Here is a 27,090-nt window from a genome sequence, read left to right on the forward strand (position 1 = left end):
TTGTTATCGCAATAACAGTTTATATATACTGTGCAAGACTTTTGTTTCACAAATTTATCATTTCCCTATAAGAACTGTACTATTGTACACAAATTTATATACAAATAATATTTAGGAATATATTATACTATCTGAATGTGTTTCTCCAAGACATTTGTAATAAATAAAATTCACATCTGTGTCAAGAGGCATTTGGTTGATAATACAAAAGGTCAAGGTACACGATCGACATAAGTTTGGGAACCACTGGTCTATGGGCTGGTATATTTGCATTACTTTTAAACACTGCTCATGTAATTGGTTTCCTCTCATTTCATTTGAGGAGATGCTTTGATGCTGGTGAAGGACTCTTTGATTCAAGGGATTGGAGATAACCCTCCCCTACCTTGAATCAAACCTGATTATTTTCCCTCCCTCACCCTCCTATTCCAAGGTGCTACATGACCCTCGTGGTTTTAGCTCTTCCCCATGAATATCAATTCTCCTCTTCTGCCCCAGCACCTTCCCTGTACTTGTGCAATTCCTTCGTCTTTATATCATAGCTCATTTTCTATTTCCACGTAGTAACGTCCTCATTCCAGTTCATCTTCCTCTTCCCTCATATAGGCCCTAACTTTCCTCTGTGAATCCTCTTTCGTTTGCACACTCATTTCCCTACTCAAACAGCGCTCTCTTCATTCAATCAGTTGCTAGGGGTCTCCATTTCCCCCAGTCACTATGGATTCCCACCCCAAAGATCCTGGAGATCCCTATTTTGCCACTATTTTTATTGCAGTAACTAGCACTGAAGGACTTTTAAGGAAATGCTTTCTATGAACATGATAGATAAGATATAATTATGTAGCAAACACAAGGATGTTAAGTTCTTTTCAAATTTTGCAATTTGTTTTATAATTCAGGTTTGAGTTAAAATAGAGTCCTCTTTTGTTTTCAATTGGCGCTCACGCTGTACAAAACACTATCACCAGTGCTGCTAAATTTAATGTTGGAGATGGATAACCTTCACACACTTGCTACCAAACAGAAAGGCAAATTTTTGCGGGATGATCACTTGAGTCAAGGATTTAAATGCCGAGTAGCAAGCTAGAGTTCAAAATCATAGCTTTTATAACCAACCTTCAGTTGAGTATAAATACACTTACATCATGATTATATTAATTCCATCTGAAGGATAGAAGTGGCATTTTCTGGCCAAAAACCAGTTTTTTCAGTTTAAAATTCCTTCATCCTGAGCATGATGATCTGATTATTAAGCAACATGTATTCATTAGCTTTCTTTATTTTGTTACTTTATTAGATTGTTTGCTAAGAATTTTCTTGGAAAATTTCAATAATGTTATTTTTCAATCTAAAAGGTATTTTAGAATGTGCAGTTATAATGTGTACAGTGCTTTCTGTCTGAAGGAGGTGTGGGAACATTACAGTTTTGAGAGTCATCAGAACTGTAATGTTGGCATGTCTTTGGCAAGACAGTGATAGAATGAATGATGGCGACAGCATTTCTTCGTACAGTAGGGCCCCACTTATACGGCAAGTTAGGTTCCAGGCTACCGCCGTAAAGCGGAAATTGCCGTAAAGTGGAACACCCCATTTTTCCACTTATAACTGAATATAAATACTAGCTAACAAATCTACACTAATGTATATTAAGTTAGCAATAGAACTAGGCATTAAAAAACAATAAAAAGTAAAATACACATATAGTACACTCATTACTTACCTTAAAATATTTGTAGTCTTAATCTATGGTGAGACAAGTAGTATTTATTGTAAGAAATCAAGTGTGGTGTGTAATGGTAGCCAGCCAGGCCAACCCACCCACACATAATACTATTCTATAACATTTAAGCATCCCAGAGCGATAAAATGCATATATACAGTTCACTCATTACTTACCTTAAAATATTTGTAGTCTTAATGTAGGGTCAGAGGTGAGTAAACAAGATAAAACGAATAAATGAGAGAGAAAGAGAGAATGAGTACATGAGGGAGGACAGGCACAGTTACATAAACAAACCAGGCAAATGCAAGTTTTGTAAACAAACCAGGTGTATGTGTCTGGTTTGTGTACAAGTTACATTGTGTACAAGTTGTCTCTACATTGATGCAGTAGAATAAATAAAGAAGAACACTCCATTCTCATGTAACACCATTTTTAGAAGAAATGATGCTCTGAGTGAAGGCAATGGAAATAAGTCACTCTGTCTGACTTTTTTGAGTTATCCCAGGTTCTCTACACACATGCTGTTATATATGATAATCTATGTAACTGTATTTGTGTATACCTGAATAAACTTACATATGAAAGGAATAATTTTCTACAGTTACCCCCAGTAGCACATTTTCTCTGATGTTGGACTAGAGAAAATGTTATTCTTGCCGTCACTCGTACAAGTCTGGCTACCACATCTTGTATTTATATTTATTTATTCTACTGTGAGGTGTATTTATCATCTTTATATGTTATGCATCATGTTTATTATATAATTTTGAAAAAAATATCATAGATGGATTAATGAATATGTGTATATTAATGTAATATACGACATTTAATGAGATTCGGTGATTATTATTATCAATACTAATATGGCGTGGAGGGGTGTTAATGTTGCAGTTTAAAAACTATAGTGTAAAGCACCTTTCTGGCAAGACAGTGATGGAGTGAATGATGGTGAAAGTTTTTCTTTTTCGGGCCACCCTGCCTTGGTGGGAATCGGCCAGTGTGTTAATAAAATAAAATAAATAATATGGCGTCACTCGTACAAGGTGTCTGCCTCTCACATCTCGTATTTATGTTTATTTATTCTACTGTGAGGTGTATTTATCATCTTTATATGTTATGTATCATGTTTATTATATAATTTTGAAAAAATATCATAGATGGATTAATGAAAATATGTACATTAACGTAATATACGACATTTAATTAGACTCAGTGATTAGTATCATTATTATTATTATTATTATTATTATTATTATTATTATTATTATTATTAATTGAGCTATGTGTAGAAAGAGGTTTGGTAATAAGTAATACATATTTTATGAAAAAGAGGATAGATAAATCTACAAGGTATGATGTAGCACGTAATGAAAGTAGTTAGATTATGTATTGGTGGATAAAAGGTTGATGGGTAGGCTCCAGGATGTACACGTTTATAGAGGGACAACTGATATATCGGATCATTATCTAGTTGTAGCTACAGTTAGAGGATAAGAGGATAATGGGATAAGAGGAAAATGGCAACAACAAGTAAGAGGGAGGTGAAAGTGTATAAACTAAGGGAAGAGGAAGTTTGAGTGAAATATAAGCAACTATTGGCAGGAAGGTGGGCTGGTGCAGGTATGAGTAGTGGGGGGGGGGGGGGGGGTTGAAGAGGGTTGGAATAGTTTTAAAAATGGAGTTAGTAGATGGGGAGATGGAGGTTTTGGGTAGATGGCGAGAATATTTTGAGGAACTTTTAAATGTCGACGAAGAAAGGGAGGCGGTAATTTCATGCACTGGCCAGGGAGGTATACCATCTTTTAGGAGTGAAGAAGAGCAGGATGTGAGTGTGGGGGAGGTGCGTGAGGCATTATGTAGAATGAAAGGGGGTAAAGCAGCTGGAACTGACGGGATCATGACAGAAATGTTAAAAGCAGGGGAGGACATAGTGTTGGAATGGTTGGTATTTTTGTTTAATAAATGTATGAAAGAGGGGAAGGTACCTAGGGATTGGCGGAGAGTGTGTATAGTCCCTTTATATAAAGGGAAGGGGAACAAAAGAGATTGTAAAAATTATAGAGGAATAAGTTTACTGAGTAAGGTGATGAGGGTATCAAATGATTTAGATAAAGAAAAATTGGATTTCAAATTGGGGAGGAGGAGTATGGAAGAAGTGAATATTTTCAGATATTTGGGAGTTGACGTGTCGGCGGATGGATTTATGAAGGATGAGGTTAATCATAGAATTGATGAGGGAAAAAAGGTGAGTGGTGCATTGAGGTATATGTGGAGTCAAAAAATGCTATCTATGGAGGCAAAGAAGGGAATGTATGAAAGTATAGTGGTACCAACACTCTTATATGGATCTGAAGTTTGGGTGGTAAATGCAGCAGCGAGGAGACGGTTGGAGGCAGTGGAGATGTCCTGTCTAAGGGCAATGTGTGGTGTAAATATTATGCAGAAAATTCGGAGTGTGGAAATTAGGAGGTGTGGAGTTAATAAAAGCATTAATCAGAGGGCAGAAGAGGGGTTGTTGAGGTGGTTTGGTCATTTAGAGAGAATGGATCAAAGTAGAATGACATGGAAAGCATATAAATCTATAGAGGAAGGAAGGAGGGGTAGGGGTCGTCCTTGAAAGGGTTGGAGAGAGGGGGTAAAGGAGGTTTTGTGGGCGAGGGGCTTGGACTTCCAGCAAGCGTGCGTGAGTGTGTTAGGAGTGAATGGAGACGAATGATACTCGGGACCTGACGATCTGTTGGAGTGTGAGCAGGGTAATATTTAGTGAAGGGATTCAGGGAAACCGGTTATTTTCATATAGTCGGACTTAGAGTCCTGGAAATGGGAAGTACAATGCCTGCACTTTAAAGGAGGGGTTTGGGATATTGGCAGTTAGGAGGGATATGTTGTGTATCTTTATACATATATGCTTCTAAACTGTTGTATTCTGAGCACCTCTGCAAAAACAGTGATAATGTGTGAGTGTGGTGAAAGTGTTGAATGATGATGAAAGCATTTTCTTTTTGGGGATTTTCTTTCTTTTTTGGGTCACCCTGCCTCGGTGGGAGACGGCCGACTTGTTGAAAAAAAAAAAATCAGGAAAAGTGTGTGGTAATGTTATTATTGAAAGAATTGAAGGTAAGACAGAATGTAGAATTGAGGATGAGCAAGGAGGTTTTAGAGTGGGTAGGGGATGTGTAGATCAAGTGTTTACATTGAAGTATATATGTGAGCAGTATTTAGATAAAGGTAGGGAAGTTTTTATTGCATCTATGGATTTAGAAAAGGCATATGATAGAATGGATAGGGAAACAATGTGGCAGATGTTGCAAGTATATGGAATAGGTGGTAAGTTACTAAATGCTGTAAAGAGTTTTTATGAGGATAGTGAGGCTCAGGTTAGGGTGTGTAGAAGAGAGGGAGATTATTTCCTGGTAAAAGTAGGTCTTAGACAGGGATGTGTAATGTCACCATGGTTGTTTAATATATTTATAGATGGGGTTGTAAAAGAAGTAAATGCTAGGGTGTTCAGGAGAGGGGTGGGATTAAATTATGGGGAATTAAATACAAAATGGGAAGTGACACAGTTACTTTTTGCTGATGATACTGTGCTTATGGGAGATTCTAAAGAAAAATTGCAAAGGTTAGTGGATGAATTTGGGAGTGTGTGTAAAGGTAGAAAGTTGAAAGTGAACATAGAAAAGAATAAGGTGATGAGAGTATCAAATGATTTAGATAAAGAAAAATTGGATATCAAATTGGGGAGGAGTAGTATGGAAGAAGTGAATGTTTTCAGATATTTGGGAGTTGATGTGTCAGCGGATGGATTTATGAATGAGGTTAATCATAGAATTGATGAAGGAAAAAAGGTGAGTGGTGCATTGAGGTATATGTGGAGACAAAAAATGTTATCTATGGAGGCAAAGAAGGGAATGTATGAAAGTATAGTAGTACCAACACACCTATGGGTGTGAAGCTTGGGTTGTAAATGCTGCAGCGAGGAGGCGGTTGGAGGCAGTGGAGATGTCCTGTCTAAGAGCAATGTGTGGTGTAAATATTATGCAGAAAATTCGGAGTGTGGAAATTAAGAGAAGGTGTGGAGCTAATAAAAGTATTAGTCAGAGGGCTGAAGAGGGTTTGTTGAGGTGGTTTGGTCATTTAGAGTAAATGGATCAAAGTAGAATGACATGGAGAGCGTATAAATCTGTAGGGGAGGGAAGGCGGGGTAGGGGTTGTCCTCGAAAAGGTTGGAGGGAAGGGGTAAAGGAGGTGTTGTGGGTGAGGGGTTTGGACTTCCAGCAAGCATTCATGAGCGTGTTAGATATGAGTGAATGGAGACAAATGGTATCTGGGACCTGACGATCTGTTGGAGTGTGAGCAGGGTAATATTTAGTGAAGGGATTCAGGGAAACTGGTTATTTTATATAACCGGACTTGAGTCCTGGAAATGGGAAGTACAATGCCCGCACTCTAAAGGAGGGGTTTGAGATATTGGCAGTTTATAGGGATGTATTTGTATTTTTATACGCACTTGACGTGCTGTTGGAGTGTGAGCAAAGTAACATTTATGAAGGGGTTCAGGGAAACCGGCAGGCCGGACTTGAGTCCTGGAGATGGGAAGTACAGTGCCTGCACTCTGAAGGAGGGGTGTTAATGTTGCAGTTTAAAAACTGTAGTGTAAAGCACCCTTCTGGCAAGACAGTGATGGAGTGAATGATGGTGAAAGTTTTTCTTTTTCGGGCCACCCTGCCTTGGTGGGAATCAGCCAGTGTGATAATAAAAATAAAAAAAAAAATGTATATACTTCTAAACTGTTGCATTCTGGGCACCTCTGCAAAAACAATGATTATGTGTGAGTGAGGTGAAAGTGTTGAATGATGATGAAAGTATTTTCTTTTTGGGGATTTTCTTTCTTTTTGGGTCACCCTACGTTGGTGGGAGACGGCCGACTTGTTGAAAAAAAAAAAATACCATTGCTAATATGGTGTCTCGTGACATAAGACACTCCAGATTTTAATATGTACCTGCATGCCAGCATAGTGTGTAAGTTTATTTAGGTACAGGTATACATAAGTATAATTATCAGAGTGCAGTATGTATATATATAATATGAAATAACTTTTAAAAACGCTTGAAATTTTGGAGCTTCCCGACATAATGGAGAGACTTAGTGCTTACGAATCTTACAGAGAATGTAAACAAACCGGGTGAGGCATGGTGACCGTATTAGAAATTCAGGTGGGGGGAGCCGTATAGAGTTTTGGTCATAATTTGAAATGACCATATTAGCGGAACGCCGTAAAGCGGGGCCTTTCTGTTTATGGGTCACCCTACCTCGGGAGATGGCTGGTGTGTTAAAATAAGCTATGATGTCGTTTAGGTAGGACAGTTTACTGAGAGGGGAGAATAATATCTTTTAATGATTATAGGTTTTTCAGTTAGATTAATTAGTAGTGTCTTGATAAATATTAGGTTTATGGTAGATAGTTTTTAACCCTTAAACTGTCCATACGTAGATCTACGTTTGCTCGCGTAGCGCTCTAAACTTAGAGCTACGTTTTATTTACATGCTTTCAAATGGAGAAAATTAAGTTCGGAATGCTATGCATGTAAACGTAGATCTACGTTTGGACAGTTTAAGGGTTAAAAGTACTGCCCTTATTTTATAGAAATAAACATACAGGTGGGAAATGACCGATGTGTTAAAAATAAAAAAATAATATAACACCCATAATTGTGTTTTTTAACTCGTCAGCTGTTTCCCACCGAGGCAGGGTGACCTAAAAAGAAAGAAAAACCCAAAAAGAAAGAAAAAATACTTTCATCATCATTCAACACTTTCACCATCACTCATACATAATCATTGTTTTTGCAGAGGCACTCATATGACAGTTTAGAAGTCCCTCCAAACTGCTAATATCCCAAACCCCTCCTTTAAAGTGCAGGCATTGTACTTCCCATTTCCAGAACTCAAGTCTGGCTAACCGGTTTCCCTGAACCCCCTTCACAAAATATTTCCCCGCTCACACTCCAACAGCTCGTCAGGTCCCAAAAACTATTCGTCTCCATTCACTCCTATCTAACATGCTCATGCAGCTTCCTAAATCTTTACTGTCCAGCGCCGGTAAGCCAGTGGTCAGTGCTGCCGTGGTGTGATGGGCCATTTTCTTGTGTAACCATAGATACCACTGTGCAACACTTCCCTACCATATGGCTGGCACCACTGAGATCATATGATAATGAAGACCTGTGCTAGGTAATGTTTCCTTGGCATGACCAGCTGATTCATGATTATAAAACAGTGTTGTCTAATACAAAAACAAGATCATTGTCATTTGGGCTATAAACCAAAAAGGATGTCTTGTATACAAGCAAAGTTATTGTCCATCAATCACTTGTGAAGAGTGAAAGGTAGTACTATGTATGGTTTACTGTTAAAATATAACTGAATGGTTTTCTTCAGCATGGTAAGCAAGAGTAACTTTCTCAGCCTCTTGACCTGACTCTCATCTTATAGTGTGAATACTGAATAGGAGCATTGAGCTGTATTGTCTTTTATGAGTGATCCATGTGTATGTATTCATACATAATGTTCAAGCCTTGTTAAATTATTTTCTTTTATGAATTTAAAATTGTCTTTTTGGCATAGGTATTTGTATGTCCATTGAATAATTAAGTAGGAGACAAGCTATTGATATTTACTTACCATATGTATGTGTATAGCTGATATCTAAAAGATTATGAAAGAAGCTTATACAAAATGATTCCTTTATAACATTTGGAACCACTATTTGTTTTGCCCTCCACCAGGTATCTACGTCGAGTAAGTTCAAGTAGTGTAGAGTTGGAGAGTGAAGGAGAGGAGGAAGAGCCCCTTTCCAGCCCCCAGAGTCCCTCCAGCCCCTCCACCACAACAAACGCCACAACACCTCGAAATGAGTCACTCTCTTCCCTCTCACACCCAGAGACACACAATCCCTGGCTTCAGCAGTGCCATCAGACAACACTTCACAAACTAAAGCAAAAGTCTGATCCATCTAATGTTGTCGGTGAGTTAATATTCAATAAGAATTTTGAATTCAAGATACTATATGGTAATATCGTAGAACCTTTGTATCCACTGATTCTGTTTCTGAGGTTTCAGTTATCCATGGTTTACGGTGGCCCAAAAATACCTCTTAATTTTACATAATAATGTCCCTAAAGCACAAAAGTAGAAAAGTTGGCAGTTCTTCAAAGCCTAAGAGAAGCTGTAAAGTGCTTCCCATCAGTGAAAAAGTGATAATTTTCCACATATTGTGTATAATTTAACAGTTAAACTTTATAATAGGTATGTATAGGACTTACATATAGGGTTTGCTACTATCCACAGTTTCAATATCCGTGGCAGGTCCCTGGAATGTGTCCCCTGTGGATACAGGGGTCCTGCTGTACTGTAGCAGCTATGCTCAATTAAATTTTTATCCTCAAGTAAGTTTTAGTTACAATGTTGGAAGTTATCTGTATTTGCCATTTCAAATTTTATGTTAATTTTATTTTATTTTCAAATGTTTTAGTGAATTGTTAATGCTTTGATATGAGCAAAAAAATATTTCCTATTTGTAGAGGGCAAGCTATAATCAGTGTAAGGGAATAAGACTAAGTAGGGCGCCAATATTCCATTTGAAAAGTAGGAATGCCATTCTTGCATAGAAAAGCTATCACCATTTTTTATTAAAGGTTGTACATGAAATATATTGTCTTAACATTTTGTAAATTATATCTTCTCTGATTCTGCTTCAAACTTCTTTCCACCCATTGCATCATTTGAACACACTAGAACTACTTGTGAGCAGGGGTCCTGACAGTGAAAGGGTTAACATTGGATGGTATCTGAAATGTCTGAGACATTTTGTACATGGGTGACCCCCATTTAGAATGATGAAATTACAGAGGTAACAATACCTCAAACATGTATGGATTGTCCTTCAGATCTATGCAAATAATTAAGCAAAACATAAATTAGTATAATCTGTTCAAAGCTAGTGAATTGAAATACTAGAATTAGAGGTAAAATTTTGGTCTTCTCTGTGGGTCTTAAACTACCGAAATATAAAATTAGAGGATACAAATATTTTGTGGCATATTGGTAGTCTAACAGTTCCCATTTTTCATTAAAGTTTTTAACATTTCTTGGTCTTAAAATGTTAAAATAATATGTAGTTATACAGTTTATGAAGATATTTTATTTGAAAAATGTGTGTGTGGAATTAAAGACAAGCTAACAAACAGCCATTTTTTATGTAAATGGCAAAATATATTCGACAGAAAATGTTGTTGATTAGTGGAATTTTGTCATTTTTTTGCTTAATTCCTTCAAGGGAATGCCTCCATTTTAGTGAAGGGTTCTTGATCAAAGGAATTGGTTACTCTTCCCTTCATTGGACCAAACATGACTCTCCCATTCCCCAGGTGCTATATGACACCTACTGGTTCAGTGCTTTCTCATGACTATAGTACAGTACTACAATAATAATATACAGGACAGTACTTTTTCTTGTATGAAAGTTGTCATTTTATTCTTTAACACGCCAGCTCACCCACCGAGGTAGGGTGACCCAGTGAAGAGGAAGCACATTCATCATCATTCATTCAATTGCTGTCTTGCCAGATGTGTGCTGACACTACAGTTCAGTAGCCTTCAGATTGTCTTGTGTTAATACCTCTGTTTTATCATCAGTGAATACTCTGAATAATATAAAAGTGGTATTTGAATTTTATTCTTTACAGATGTCCCTTGCTTCATGCAGTAAATACACTTCAGGCCCATGGCAGCAATTCTAGTCTAATCAAGGCCATCAATACTTTTAATTTTTTTTTTTAACAAGTTGGCCGTCTCCCACCGAGGCAGGGTGACCCAAAAAGAAAGAAAATCCCCAAAAAGAAAATACTGTACTTTCATCATCATTCAACACTTTCACCTCACTCACACATAATCACTGTTTTTGCAGAGGTGCTCAGAATACAACAGTTTAGAAGCATATATGTATAAAGATACACAACATATCCCTCCAAACTGCCAATATCCCAAACCCCTCCTTTAAGGTGCAGGCATTGTACTTCCCATATTAAAAAGGCTTAATACATATTGCAAAGCACACCAATCACATATGGCAAATGTATATTGCACATACAGAATTACTGAAACAACTGGGACATCACATAATAGTGCATTAAAGAATAGTAATAGTGAGTTCACATTAAGTGGACCAGTATAAAGTAAGGTAAACCTGGACGAAATAAGTATATATGATGTTTATACAAAAGTGGGGTATATTTTCCTTTTCTCTTGATGAACCTGTTTCTTTCCATGTTTCACTATTTCATCTATTGTACTCAACACTATTGTTCCACTATATACTGTATTATATATATTAATGGTATACAATACTGACAAGTAGATGACTAAGACATGTGCAACAGTTGTGTATCATTATTGTGGTGAAGTTTTGCCAACAATTGACCTTATCAATCCAACACTGGTGACTAGTATTGGTGAAGAAGTAAAATGTATTGCAAATCTTACATCTTGATACGTCTTTCTTGATATGGGAATTGAACTATCCTAATGCACCAATCATTTTAATTTAAAAAAAAAAAAAAAAAAAAAGGTAAGACATGGGGAATAGACATCAGCCACATTTTTACATGATAAAACTAAAAAACTAATATGAACTTTACTTTCCAGAATGCATAATGTTGGAAAACCTGACCTTCAAATTCCGATATCCTTGTGTACTAGACCTGAAGATGGGAACCAGACAATACGGGGATGATGCCCCTGAGAGTAAACGCAAGAGTCAAACTGCCAAGGCAGCTAACACAACAACAATAACATTAGGAGTCAGATTAGCAGGCATGCAGGTATTAAACATATATTATAATTGTAAAATTGCAGCAGAATAAATGATTATTAAATTAAATTTTACTGAATTTAATTTTGTTAAGTATAATTACTTAGAGATTTTCAAATTTAAACACATTTGTCAATATATATATTGTGACATTAATAAAGTTTCTGGTGTCATAAGAATATATTTGTTGATACATTTATAATTAAAAATGTAATGATGATTATGTTTGAAAGAGAGTGCAATATTAATAAAAATGACTTGCCAATACAAAAAATAAGGGACAATTAATATTTTATAATGGAAGCAAAAATGTGAAGAGGGACTATTTGATAATTTTTTAGTTCTGTGAATGCTGATAGAGATTATATATGGTACTGTGGACATTTGGTGTACTTGGTGGTAATCCAAGTGTCTTATGCCAGTTTGGCTTATTCAGCAAGGATCATTTGGCCAATCAAGCTGAACTTTTTTACAGCCTTGGAAAAACTCTCAAGAAAAAATAGTCAAGTAGAAGGTTCTTCCTTCGCAAAATAGCTTAATGGGTTACGAGTATACTTTTCAACTTTCAAGTCTGTTCTCAGATGCTGTATGTGTATATCAGTCATTCACAAGATTTCATCAGCAACAAACTGTGCCTGAGCTATGAGACGTGAAAATGTTGAGCTTTAGTGCTGACCGACTAAGAAAGTTCTTGTTGACATGAGAACACATTGCCTCAATACCAGTGTGAACTAATGCTTCCTGTTCCCAAAACCATTGCTCTCACCAAGTTTCATCAGTGTGTTTTCTTTCAGTGATGAATATTTTCACCACATAAATGAATGTAGAATGGGCATTCTACCCTCATCGGTCCTCTCCAACCTATATATGGAATTCTTTGAAAATACCATACAGTATTACTGTATCAACAATTAGGTCTCAGGATATGGTATGGTACAAATATGCGGACAACATCTGGAAGAAGGAATGGGAACTTTTTGATACTTTGAAAAACTCAGTGATTTAGTTCCCAGCATTAAGTATAGAGGGAGAGAAAGATAGTAAACTATCTTATGAGAGGAAACCCATCATCAGAATTCACTTTGCTCTTAGTCTCGGATGAAGCATACTGGTTAATGTCCTGATCAGCCTAGCTGTTGTGTAATTAAATTTGTTTTAAACGGTGCTGTGTTCAGCAAAATTTGAAGATGTAAATTTATTTTTCATTTAGTATTTGGTTAATATGATTGCTAATACTGTAATGACTTTACTTGCAGGTCTACAACAAGGAAAAGAAGTGTTATCATTGCAGGAATAAATATTATGGACAGAAACTTACGGAAGAGGGTTTTAAAGAGACTTTATGGCAGTTTCTTCACAATGGTCACAGAGTTCGACTTGATATAGCTGAATCAATAATAAGCAAGTTAGAAGAATTAAGAGCTATTATATCTAAACTAGACTCAGTTCGATTCTTTACCTCATCTTTATTAATTATTTATGATGGATACGACCCATACAGTGTGAAACTTAATCAGCGAGAGAGAGAGTGTGAGAGAGAAAGAGAGACCAAAGATGTGGACACAAATCGGGTCAAGAAGCGGCCAGATTCTCGAGCGGATGATGGAAATTCTCCTCGGGATAATTGGCCATCAAAGGAATCCTGTCCACCCAGTCTAGGGGCTAAGCATCCTGCATATATGCGTGATACACCAACTACGGGTGGAGGGAAGGCCCCCAGAGAGCAGATAAGTAGGAATGAAGGGGAGCCTCCATATAAAGCAAAAGGCAGACACCGAAACAGGAACTATAAACCTCCAATTGACATACGCCTCATAGATTTTGCCCATGCCACTCACAAGGGCATGGGCGACTCCAAAGTTTACAGTGGGCCTGACGAAGGTATAATGCTTGGTCTTGAAAGTCTTGGCAAAATATTTACTGATATTAGAGAAACCTTCGACCATTGACACTGACATTTTCACAAGACCTATTTATTCTAGGTCTTTTAAATGTGTTTTTGTCTATGTTAGACATCACATATTCAGATTCATCACATATGAATATTTCAGTATGTTGTGTATGTGCAAATGTAGTTGTACATTTATTATTCCATGTCAGAAAGATGGTTGTACATAGGGTACCCTTGAAGGGGATGCCTTGATGGTGGTGAAGGGCTCTTGATTCAAGGACTTGGAGCTACACTTCCCTTCCTTGGATCAAATCTGATTACCTCCCATTCCCCAGGCGCTGTATGACCCCAATGGGCTTAGCGCTTCTCCATGATTATAACAATTATGTACATAGGGTATCCCAACTTCTATATTCCTTCAAAAAGATTATAGATGTAGCAACCCATGGCATAGGCAACTTTGAATCATTTTAATTGTATTGGTTAAAATCTCATAATCTGTAAATTCATGGTTGTCCATCAGCTCAGTGCAGTGCCAAAGCACCATCAGTCCTAAATTGTGTTTCATGAGGGGGGAGCAATAAACGGTTAGACTGAGGACGTTTGCAATAATCCTTAATAATATAGGTGACACACATTAGGTCCCAGTCCACTGCATAGTTGTAATAACAATTCTGTGAATGATTGAGGTTAATTTATTTTGTTGGACTAGATTAGAAATACAGTAACAAATTTCAAATAATTTGGTTGTTTACCTCTCGAGAATCTTATTCTCTATTTCATTTCTCACTCCAGTTTTCTTCAACCACTACTTACTTTTTACCCTCTTTCCTTCCTTATACTTTTACTACCTCTTGTTGTTAATCAAGGAGCACTTTCAGCTTTAATCATATTTACCTCATTTAGCATGAGTTTCATGCAGAGGGTATACTGTATTTAAAATTCAGATTTTATCTGGTGAATTTCTTGTATAGTGTCTTGTAAAATAAATATATGTACACACACATACAAACATAATATACATATACTGTATACAGACATACATATATTTGAGTTAAAGAGGACCAAAGAAAAGCAAGTAATGTGATTTTTATTGGGTGAAAGATCTACCATATTATTGCCAACTTAATTCAAAATAAATATCAAAAGGAAGGGATTGTATGACCCCTTCACCTTGAAAGCAATAAATTATGGCAGCTACCCTTCAATGCAAAGTCCTTTATGTACATTGTTGGAGGATTACGATCTTCATTGTTGTCTGTGCTGAGTGGACTTTGACTCCCTCAGGGTGGTCATGACATGGAGGCCAAATTAAGCACTGCACAGTGACCTGTGTTTTTTTTTCCTGCTTGCCTGGAACTTGAGCATGCCTGTGGAGCTGCAGCCCTAGGGTGGCACCACACTTATTTAGTGGGGAGATAGAAATCAAATGGAAGGTTCAGGGTGGGCTTGCTGAATTTGTTTGCTATAGCTTCTTGACTTCTGCTGATACATGCACCTCTTGTTTTTCCAGATAACATGATGCAATGGCACTTATTGGACAAGGCTAGTATTTTCACAGCAGTTATATGCACTTGCAGCTATAATCTGCATTGCTTCTCTTCCCACTTCTCCTTTTGTATTCCCCAAGCACTGTATGACACCTATGGGTTTAGTTCTTTCCCTTAAATGTAATAATGTAACAACAGTAATAATGTAGCTTCTATCAGTGTCACATCCCATTGTCTTTCACATTCAGTGCAAACTATCGTGCCTTCAGAAAGCACAAATACAGTACATTGTCTTTTTCTGGGTTCATGGCCATTTTAGCATTCAGGGCAATGAACTTGTAGACTCTGTATGTTTCTCAACTCAGGACCGATCAGTTTTTTGCAAGGATCTGCAAAAGACCGATTGGTTTTGAAATACTGTATTCAGGATCAATGGCATTGTCATTGGTCCAATTTAGAGAACAAGCTGTTTTTGATCAAATCAGTTGAGTTCTTAATGAACCTTTCATAGCTGTCATGTTTAAGAAACAGTTCATGCAGGACTACATATTGACCCCCACAGAATTTGCACATAACTATCACATGGAGTGGCACCCAGATTTCTGCAACTTGTCATTTTGGCAACAGTCAGACACCTTTTGATTGACTTTAGAGTTCCATTTATCAAAGAACACAGAATTCATTTCTGTTTATTTCACCAGCAGGGCACCCTCACTTTGCCTGTCCTTTTAGAAAGCCTTACTGTGACATGCTTGATTTTATCTAAAACTGACATGTTATACCAACATTGACTTTCTTGTGCTTTATGACCCTTGTGGGTTTAGCACTTAGTTTTAATTGTAATAATTGACTTTCTTGTTAGCTCGTGAGTTTGTACTAATTCCTTTTGCTGATAGCTCCTTCAGCCTTGTAGCACTTTATGACCTATATGAGTTTGGTGCATTTTGTGAATATAATATGGCAACTAAGTATAAAAGTCTGTTGAGCAGCTCTCTGGGACCCATTGAGTGAAATATGCTCAGCAACACCAGAGATAAGAGTGAAAATCTGTACCAGGGAAGTATTTAGCCTACAAGCACAACTTGAAAATGTTTTGTATCCATTGTGTGCCTTTGTATATTTTTTTATTACCAGTTTCAGGATGTCTCTATCTCAGTCTCATGGAGAGGCACCCAATTCCATTCTATGAGAATTGTCAAATTCTAATTTCAGTTTGCCATATTCTCTTAAACTGTTTCGTCTACCAGAGGGCCTGCAGAATTTACCTCCGGTGTCGTCACTGCTCTTAATGCCCTTACTGTATCTTCCCTCCTTGCTGATGTCCCCACTTTTGACTTTTTGTCGGCAACAGGTTTATTACTCCACCTTTGATTATACTTCCTTTAGCACTCCTCACCGCTCTTCCTAACTCTACTTCTGTCATACTGTTCACCCTTGCGTGCTGTATAGCCCTTGTGGCTTAGCGGTTCTTTTTTTTTTTTTTTTTTTTATCCAACAAGTCGGTCGTCTCCCACCGAGGCAGGGTGACCCAAAAAAGAAAGAAAATCCCCAAAAGAAAATACTTTCATCATCATTCAACACTTTCACCACACTCACACATTATCACTGCTTTTGCAGAGGTGCTCAGAATACATCAGTTTAGAAGCATATACGTATAAAGATACACAACACATCCCTCCAAACTGCCAATATCCCAAACCCCTCCTTTAAAGTGCAGGCATTGTACTTCCCATTTCCAGGACTCAAGTCCGACTATATGAAAATAACCGGTTTCCCTGAATCCCTTCACTAAATATTACCCTGCTCACACTCCAACAGATCGTCATGTCCCAAGTATCATTCGTCTCCATTCACTCCTATCTAACACGCTCATGCACGCTTGCTGGAAGTCCAAGCCCCTTGCCCACAAAACCTCCTTTACCCCCTCTCTCCAACCCTTTCGAGGACGACCCCTACCCCGCCTTCCTTCCCCTATAGATTTATATGCTTTCCATGTCATTCTACTTTGATCCATTCTCTCTAAATGACCAAACCACCTCAACAACCCCTCTTCTGCCCTCTGACTAATACTTTTATTAACTCACACCTTTTCCTAATTTCCACACTCCGAATTTTCTGCATAATATTTACACTACACATTGCCCTTAAACAGGACATCTCCACTGCCTCCAACCGTCTCCTCGCTGCTGCATTTACCACCCAAGCTTCACACCCATATAAGAGTGTTGGTACTACTATACTTTCATACATTTCCTTCTTTGCCTCCATAGACAACGTTTTTTGACTCTAGATATACCTCAACGCACCACTCACCTTTTTTCCCTCATCAATTCTATGATTAACCTCCCCCTCAAGGAAGGTTCCTTGATGTTGGTGAGGGGCTCTTGATTTAGGGAATTGGATCTGTGCTCCTGTTCCCCGAATTAAGCCTGAATGCCTTCCACATCCCCCCCCCCCAGGCGCTCTATAATCCTCCGGGTTTAGCCCTTCCCCCTTGATTATAATAATATGATTAACCTCATCCTTCATAAATCCATCCGCCGACACGTCAGCTCCCAAGTATCTGAAAACACTCACTTCTTCCATACTACTCCTCCCCAATTTGATATCCAATTTTTCTTTATCTAAATCATTTGATACCCTCATCACCTTACTCTTTTCTATGTTCACTTTCAACTTTCTACCTTTACACACATTCCCAAACTCATCCACTAACCTTTGCAATTTTTCTTTAGAATCTCCCATAAGCACAGTATCATCAGCAAAAAGTAACTGTGTCAATTCTCATTTTGAATTTGATTCCCCAAAATTTAATCCCACCCCTCTCCCGAACACCCTAGCATTTACTTCCTTTACAACCCCATCTATAAATATATTAAACAACCATGGTGACATTACACATCCCTGTCTAAGACCTACTTCTACCGGGAAGTAGTCTCCCTCTCTTCTACACACCCTAACCTGAGCCTCACTATCCTCATAAAAAACTCTTTACAGCATTTAGTAACTTACCACATATTCCATATACTTGCAACATCTGCCACATTGCTCCTCTATCCACTCTATCATATGCCTTTTCTAAATCCATAAATGCAATAAAAACTTCCCTACCTTTTTCTAAATACTGTTCACATATATGCTTCAATGTAAACACTTGATCTACACATCCCCTACCCACTCTGAAACCACCTTGCTCATCCGCAGTCCTACATTCTGTCTTGCCTCTAATTCTTTCAATTATAACCCTACCGTACACTTTTCCTGGTATACTCAGTAAACTTATTCCTCTATAATTTTTACAGTCTCTTTTGTCCCCTTTCCCTTTATATAGAGGGACTATACATGCTCTCCGCCAATCCCTAGGTACCTTCCCCTCTTTCATACATTTATTAAACAAAAGTACCAACCACTCCAACACTATATCCCCACCTGCTTTTAACATTTCTGTCATGATCCCATCAGTTCCAGCTGCTTTACCCCCTTTCATTCTACGTAATGCCTCACGTACCTCCCCCACACTTACATTCTGCTCTTCACTCCTAAAAGATGGTATACCTCCCTGACCAGTGCATGAAATTACTGCCTCGCTTTCTTCCTTAACATTTAAAAGTTCCTCAAAATATTCTCGCCATCTACCTAATACCTCCATCTCCCCATCTACTAACTCCCCTACTCTGTTTTTAACTGACAAATCCATACTTTCCCTAGGCTTTCTTAACTTGTTTACCCCACTCCGCCCCTCAAGGAAGGTTCCTTGATGTTGGTGAGGGGCTCTTGATTTAGGGAATTGGATCTGTGCTCCAGTTCCCCGAATTAAGCCTGAATGCCTTCCACATCCCCCCCCCCCAGGCGCTGTATAATCTTCCGGGTTTAGCGCTTCCCCCTTGATTATAATAATAATAATAATAATTACCCCACTCCAAAATTTTTTCTTATTTTCATTAAAATTTCTTGACAGTGCCTCTCCCACTCTATCTTCTGCTCTCTTTTTGCACTCTCTCACCACTCTCTTTACCTTTCTTTTACTCTCCATATACTCTGCTCTTCTTATAACACTTCTGCTTTGTAAAAACCACCCCTCATGGAAGGTTCCTTGATGTTGGTGAGGGGCTCTTGATTTAGGGAATTTGAACTGTGCTCCAGTTCCCCGAATTAAGCCTGAATGCCTTCCACATCCCCCCCCCCCGGGCGCTGTATAATCCTACGGGTTTAGCGCTTCCCCTTTGATTATAATAATAATAATTTGTAAAAACCTCTCATAAGCTACCTTTTTCTCTTTTATCACACCCTTTACTTCATCATTCCACCAATCACTCCTCTTTCCTCCTGCCCCCACCCTCCTATAACCACAAACTTCTGCCCCACATTTTAGCGCTTCTTTTTTGATTATAATAATAATAATCTGCCCCACATTCTAATACTGCATTTTTAAAACTATTCCAACCCTCTTCAACCCCCCCCCCCCCACTATTCATCTTTGCACTAGCCTACCTTTCTGCCAATAGTCGCTTATATCTCGCCCGAACTTCCTCCTCCCTTAGTTTATACACTTTCACCTCCCTCTTACTTGTTGTTGCCACCTTCCTCTTTTCCCATCTACCTCTTACTCTAACTGTAACTACAACTAAATAATGATCCGATATATCAGTTGCCCCTCTATAAACATGTACATCCTGGAGCCTACCCATCAACCTTTTATCCACCAATACATAATCTAATAAACTACTTTCATTACGTGCTACATCATACCTTGTATATTTATTTATCCTCTTTTTCATAAAATATGTATTACTTATTATCAAATCTCTTTCTACACATAGCTTAATTAAAGGCTCCCCATTTACATTTACCCCTGGCACCCCAAATTTACCTACTACCCCTCAAGGAAGGTTCCTTGATGTTGGTGAGGGGCTCTTGATTTAGGGAATTGGATCTGTGCTCCAGTTCCCCGAATTAAGCCTGAATGCCTTCCACATCCCCCTCCCAGGCGCTGTATAATCCTCCGGGTTTAGCGCTTCCCACTTGATTATAATAATAATACCTATTACCTCCATAACATTTTTACCCACTTTAGCATTGAAATCCCCAACCACCATTACTCTCACACTTGATTCAAAACTCCCCACGCATTCACTCAACATTTCCCAAAATCTCTCTCTCCTCTACACTTCTCTCTTCTCCAGGTGCATACACGCTTATTATAACCCACTTTTCACATCCAATCTTTATTTTACTCCACATAATCCTTGAATTAATACATTTATAGTCCCTCTTTTCCCGCCATAGCTTATCCTTCAACATTATTGCTACTCCTTTAGCCCACAGGATGGGTATGGGGTGCATAATAAACATATTAAACTAACTTCTTTAGCTCTAACTCTATTTGAAACCCCTGACCTAATCCCATTTATTCCTCTCCACTGAAACTCTCCCACCCCCTTCAGCTTTGTTTCACTTAAAGCCAGGACATCCAGCTTCTTCTCATTCATAACATCCACAATCATCTCTTTCTTATCATTTGCACAACATCCACGCACATTCAGACTTCCCACTTTGACAATGTTGTTTTTCTTATTCTTTTTAGTAATCTTTACATGAAAAGGGGTTACTAGCCCATTGTTCCCGGCATTTTAGTTGACTTTTACAACACGCATGGCTTACGGAAGAAAGATTCTTATTCCACTTCCCCATGGATATAAAAGGAAAAGTAATAAGACCAAGAACTATTAAGATAAAATCAAAGAAAACTCAGATGAGTGTGTATAAATAAATGTGTACATGTATGTGTAGTGTGACCTAAGTGTAAGTAGAAGTAGCAAGACATACCTGTAATCTTGCATATTTATGAGACAGACAAAAGACATCAGCAATCCTACCATCATGTAAAACAATTACAGGCTTTCGTTTTACACTCACTTGGCAGGACGGTAGTACCTCCCTGGGTGGTTGCTGTCTACCAACCTACTCCCCTCAAGGAAGGTTCCTTGATGTTGGTGAGGGGCTCTTGATTTAGGGAATTGTATCTGTGCTCCAGTTCCCCGAATTAAGCCTGAATGCCTTCCACATATCCCCCCCCAGGCGCTGTATAATCCTCCGGGTTTAGCTCTTCCCCCTTGATTATAATAATAATACCAACCTACTACCATCATTATACGATGTTTCTAAATAGAATTATAGGCTCTGGTGGCTAAAGCTCTCGCTTCGCAAGACGAGGGTCTGGGTTTGATTCCCAGCGAGGATAGAAACATCGGGCGTGTTTCTTTCCACCTGTTGTCTATGTTCACCCATCAGTAAAATGGGTACCTGGGTGTGGGTGGCATCCTGGGTGTTAGTGCACTGGTGTGGGTTACATCCTGGGTGTTAGTGCACTGGTGTGGGTTACATCCTGGGTGTTAGTGGACTGGTGTGGGTGGCATCCTGGCTGTTAGTGCACTGGTGTGGGTTACATCCTGGGTGTTAGTGGACTGGTGTGGGTGGCATCCTGGGTGTTAGTGGACTGGTGTGGGTGGCATCCTGGGTGTTAGTGGACTGGTGTGGGTGGCATCCTGGGTGTTAGTGGACTGGTGTGGGTGGCATCCTTGTACGCCGTATCTGTCCTGTGGAACTTTAGGGACAGAATAAATTTCCACATGGGTGACCACAGAGGAGGCTGCAGAAGTTGGGACCCCAGAGGTGGGGGTCGTTTAGTAACTCAAGAATAAGAAATACAGGGAAATCTTCCCTGGAGGCGTAGATGGGAGACTGCCATAGCATTAGGAGAGCCTTCTGCCTCTGAGACAACGGATTTCTCGCTCATTAAGTAAACTTGGCAACGGCGAAGGTAAGATGGGTGAGCCTCATGACAATTAAGGCCAGAGTGAGGTAGACTACGAGGAGTATTGGTATGGTCATCGGCACCACAGACTGGGCATTCGGCCATGGACCTGAAATATTTTGCTGGATGACCAAAACACCAGCAGTTTCTACACTGTTGTGGTGTAGGGATCGCCTATCGAACTTGTAAACAGTGACCCGCAATAGAAACCAAGAACGGAAGCTCACGGCAGTCAAAAGTTAAGCGAGATACATTGCAAGGGTATTGTCTCCGTCTATGGGCAGGGAGGACATAAGTGTCTACTTTGAGGATTGGGAGGTCTTGGAGCTCAAGTTGTTCAAGAATGTCATTAGCACATGTCTGGAAATTCTGTTGGACAATGGTATGAGGTAGAATGAGAATACCACGACAAGAATTGAGAGAATGTTTTCAATAGTTACAAGAATAGCATCTATGGTTGTAAGGAGAGAAAGATCGTGAGCTTGGCTAGCATTCTGTACCGTGACGATGCGTGCACCGCTCTTGAGAGCATGAAAGGATAAATATCGACCAACATGGCGTAGGAGCGCCTTGCTACTACTATGATCAGAAAGATAGTCAGGAGAAGTCGGTCACAAAGTAAAAAACTTAATGCATTGTGTATTTTGAAACATAGCGTGTAAGGGGAGGAAGTGTCGTGCTGGTCTTTTCTGGGCATAATGAGAAGGAAGAGAAGGACTGGCACACTGAGCTAGAAATCTATACAGATATTGACGAATGTATTAATAATTTTCTAAAAAAGACCCAATACCTTTATAACAAGCACTACCCTAAAAAAACTAAACAGATGACAGCTAAGAGACCGAACAGTCCCTGGCTAACACCCAGCATCCTCAAATCCATAAATACGAAGCACCTATACGAAAAACAGTACAGAATGGGTCACATAACCAGAGACCAAACAAAACGTTACTCGTCAGTCCTAACCAGCCTGATAAGAAGGGCTAAAAATTGTATTATGAGAACAGATTATCCAGCTTACGAGGTGATATAAAAAAGACCTGGAAATCCCTATCAGAAATTCTAGGAACAAAAAAGATATCGCGAAATTGAATTAACAAAACCAGATAAACCCCAACTCCCACCAACTGAAACAGCAAACAGACTCAATGATTTCTTCTCCACTATAGGAAAAAACCTTGCCAATAAAATCCCAAGCTCAGATACCCCACCCAATGACTACCTCACTGGCAACTACCCGAACACACTGTTCCTAGCTCCAACTAACCCAACTGAAGTCTCCCTCATTATTAACACAATAATTAACACAATAAAAAACAAGACAGGAAATTTAAATACCTTACCACCCTTTATATACAAAAAAGCGTCACAAGTGCTATCACCAATCATTGCAACACTCTTCAGCAAATCCATTGAATCCTCTACCTTCCCTACAGTTCTCAAAATAGCAAGGGTAACCCCGATCCCTAAAGGAGGAGACCAAACAGACTTGAATAACTATAGGCCAATATCCAACTTACATCCTCTCTCCAAAATCTTCGAAAAATTAATTCATAAGCGAATCTATTCCTACCTCATCTCCCACAACATACTCAACCCCTGTCAATTTGGGTTCAGGCCTAATAAAAATACTAATGATGCTATTATACACATGCTAGAACATATATACACTGCAATAGAGAACAAAGAAGTCCCACTGGGGATCTTCATTGACTTACGTAAAGCTTTTCATACAGTTGGCCATGACTTGCTCCACATAAAATTGTCGCACTATGGTATAAGAGGGCACTACTTCAACTACCTAAAGTCATACCTCAGCAACAGAAGCCAATATGTGTACACAAATGGGGCAAACTCTTCCGCACAGCCAATTACAGTTGGTGTCCCACAGGGAAGTGTCCTAGGCCCTCTTCTCTTTCTCATATACATAAATGACCTACCAAATGCATCGGAACTACTCAAACCCACACTATTTGCATATGACACTATATACATCTTCTCTCACCCGAGCCCAGTCAGGCTAGCCAATACTGTAAATACCGAATTACAGAAAATATCTACCTGGATGAGGACTAACAAACTCACTCTAAACATTGACAAAACCTACTTCATTCAGTTTAGTAACAGAGCTATGGATGTCCCTCTTAACATAATGATAAACGGATCACCTATCACAAAACTCACAGAGGGAAAATTCTTAGGAATCCGCCTTGATAATAGACTCAAATTTCAAACACATATACAACAGATTTTCAAGACCGTAGGCATACAACCGAAGATACGGTACTATGTTCCACAGCCAGCCCTCCTGGCCCTATATCACTCACTTATTTACCCCTATCTCACCTATGGAATTTGTGCATGGGGCTCAACAACAATAAAACATCTCAGACCACTAATTACCCAACAAAAGGCTGCAGTCAGAATGATAAATTCCCACTACAGGCAGCACACTCCACCAACATTCAAAACTCTAAACATACTCACCATACAAAACGTCCATACTTATTATTGTACCTACTACATACATAGAACACTTAACTAGAATATAAACCCTCCCCTCAAACGTCTCCTTACCAACCATAAGGGGGATTACCAACAGACCCCTGGCAGTCTTCAAGCTGGCACTGGACAAGCACCTAAAGTCGGTTCCTGACCAGCCGGGCTGTGGCTCGTACGTTGGTTTGCGTGCTGCCAGCAGTAACAGCCTGGTTGATCAGGCTCTGATCCACCAGGAGGCCTGGTCACAGACCGGGCCGCGGGGGCGTTGACCCCAGGAACTCTCTCCAGGTAAACTCCAGGTACTCACCATACAAAACATCCATACTTGTTACTGCACCTACTACATACATAGAACACTTAACTCTGATATAAACCCTCCCCTCAAACGTCTCCTTACCAACCTCAACAGAACACATGACCATAGGACAAGGCACAGATTACTCTTTGATGTTCCTCGAGTCCATCTCACGCTATGCAAAAACTCAATGCACATAAAAGGCCCTAAAATCTGGAATTCATTACCTGTGAATATAAAAGAAACACTGTTTATAAATTCAAGTCTCTTCTCAAAAATCACTTACCCACAACTAAATAAATACTGAATAATTGTATCTCATAAATTGTATCTCATAAATGTTCCTCATTATTGTATCTCATAAATGTCTAACCTGTGACCCAATCAAACTTCGTTATTTTTTAATTACATTACCTAACAGAATACTCCATTCTACTGAATGCACAGCAACACAGTAAATGACCATATGACCTGTCTTTGTAATACTCATTTGTGCTAAATTGTTATCTGTTTTCAATAATGTTTTTACCACTGAATATATCATTGCTTAGTTAATCTTAAGTTAATTTTAAGCCTGCCCATAATGCTCTGCATACAAGGGGCTTTGGCATGTTGCACTTTAATAACTGTATTCCTTTGTACTTCTCCGTATCATGTTCAAATAAATAAATAAATAAATCAGGTAATGGTTTTCGGCGTTTAGGTGTGGGACCGGAGTTGGTCCTATGTGGGACGAGCGGGCAATCCGAAAAGCGCATCACCGTAGAATGAGAAGCCGGAAGCATGGTCAAAGAAGTGCTGTCAGATGTATCAAATAAGTCAAGCAGAACCCCAGTACCTGTAACGGGTGACAAAATGGCACCAACAGGAGGTACAGGGGCATGAGAAATGTCCGAAGAGTGGTCAAATAACGAGGTAGGGTCGGAACAAGGTGCACTAGCAGAAAGGGGCCCGGGGGCAGCCTCCCTCTTGAAGACATCCAGTGGTCTATTGGTAATTCCCCTTATGTATGATGAGAGGCAGTTAAACAATCTTGGGCCCCCAGACGCTTATTGTGTTGTCTCTTAGTGTACTCAATGAGATGTTGCACTGCCTGAAGAGTCTTTTGCGTTTGTATGAATTGATTTCTGTGCGCAGATTTTGGACTAGTCCCTCTAGGATTTTCCAAGTGTTTACTATCATGTATCTGTCTTGCCTGTGTTCCAAGAAGTACAGGTCAAGGGAATTCATCCATTCCCAGTAATTGAGGTGCTTTATTGTACTTATGCAGTGAAAGTTCTCTGAATATTGTCCACCTGTATGACCCTGGTGGGTTTAGTGCTTAGTTTTGATTATAATAATAATGCACATTCTTCAGGTCTGCAATTTCGCCTACCTTGAAAGGGGCCATTAGTGTACAGAAGGTTACCAGCCTAGAGAGAACACGCGATTTGAAAAGAATCATCATTGACCTGGCATCTCTAGTTTTGAAGGTTCTCATTATCCATCCCGTCATTTTCCTAGCAGATGTGGTAGATACACTGTTGTAATCTTTGAAAGTGAGATTGTCTGACATTATCACTCCCAGGTCCTTCACATTAGTTCTTTTTTTTTTTTTGCTCTATTGCGTGGTTGGAATTTGTTTTATACTATGATCCCGTTTTTATTCCTTGAGTTTTCCATAATATCGGAGTAATTGAAAGTTGTCTTCATTAATAACCTTTATATTGTTTTCTGAGGCCCATTTAAAGACATGGTTAATGTCTCTTGGAGATTTGAAGTGTCTTCAATGGATGACACTGTCATGCAAATTCTGGAGTCATCAATAAAGGACACGGTGCTGTGGTTTATTTATTTATTTATTTATTTATTTATTATTATTTAGACATGATACATAGAGGATGAGGAACAGGAAATCCCAGTTAACTTACCACTAAATATTAATACACAGTTAAAAATTGTACTGTTGTAATATTGTAAATTATACTAATTGTAATAATTTTTCTATCCCTTTATTATAAATCTTATTAATTATATTTTTTTTGCTACCTCTCTTTTTGTAATAATTCAAACAATACATAATTCAAATGTAAGTTCTATGTCTAGTTTTAAGTAGTCTGTAATCATTAGGATTAGTCTGGCTGAAATACTCAGACATATTAGTGGCTTTTTTGTGCCTGACAATATCTTATACCATGTAAATCTCACATTGTATACATGGAGGGTGCTCCGGGGGTCAACGCCCCCGCGGCCCGGTCTGAGACCAGGCTTCATGGTGGATCAGGAGGGTCTGATCATACCATGCAGAGGAGTAAATATTTGGAATTGTAATTTTGTATTCTCTTCAGGGTCACCTGCCTCAGTGGGAAGCAGCCGGTGTATTTAAAAAAAAAATGTATTAACGTATATTTTCTCAACTAAAGATAAAGAAACAGGGTTATTACATTTTCAGTTGTAGAGAGTATTGTATATATAGTTTCAGTTGTAGAGAGTATTGTATATATAGTTTGAGAAGTTAAGAATA

The 27,090-nt window shown here is 38.8% G+C and overlaps 1 protein-coding gene across 7 annotated transcripts in view; it reads left to right on the forward strand.

Annotated features, from left to right (window-relative positions):
• Nucleotides 1–14,564, forward strand: part of Ip6k (Inositol hexakisphosphate kinase) — a 36,999-nt gene extending 22,435 nt beyond the window's left edge. For all 7 annotated transcript variants that reach the window (XM_070093601.1, XM_070093602.1, XM_070093603.1 and 4 more), the window contains 3 exons: nt 8,513–8,751; nt 11,430–11,605; nt 12,852–14,564. In XM_070093601.1, coding sequence (XP_069949702.1) covers nt 8,513–8,751; nt 11,430–11,605; nt 12,852–13,544 — 1,108 coding nt within the window. In that variant the 3' untranslated portion in view covers nt 13,545–14,564. The remainder of the gene's footprint in view (nt 1–8,512; nt 8,752–11,429; nt 11,606–12,851) is intronic.
• Nucleotides 14,565–27,090: the final 12,526 nt, after the last annotated feature.

The sequence above is a fragment of the Cherax quadricarinatus genome, chromosome 43 (assembly GCF_038502225.1).
Source record: "Cherax quadricarinatus isolate ZL_2023a chromosome 43, ASM3850222v1, whole genome shotgun sequence".
In the NCBI taxonomy this organism is placed as follows: Eukaryota; Metazoa; Arthropoda; class Malacostraca; order Decapoda; family Parastacidae; genus Cherax; species Cherax quadricarinatus.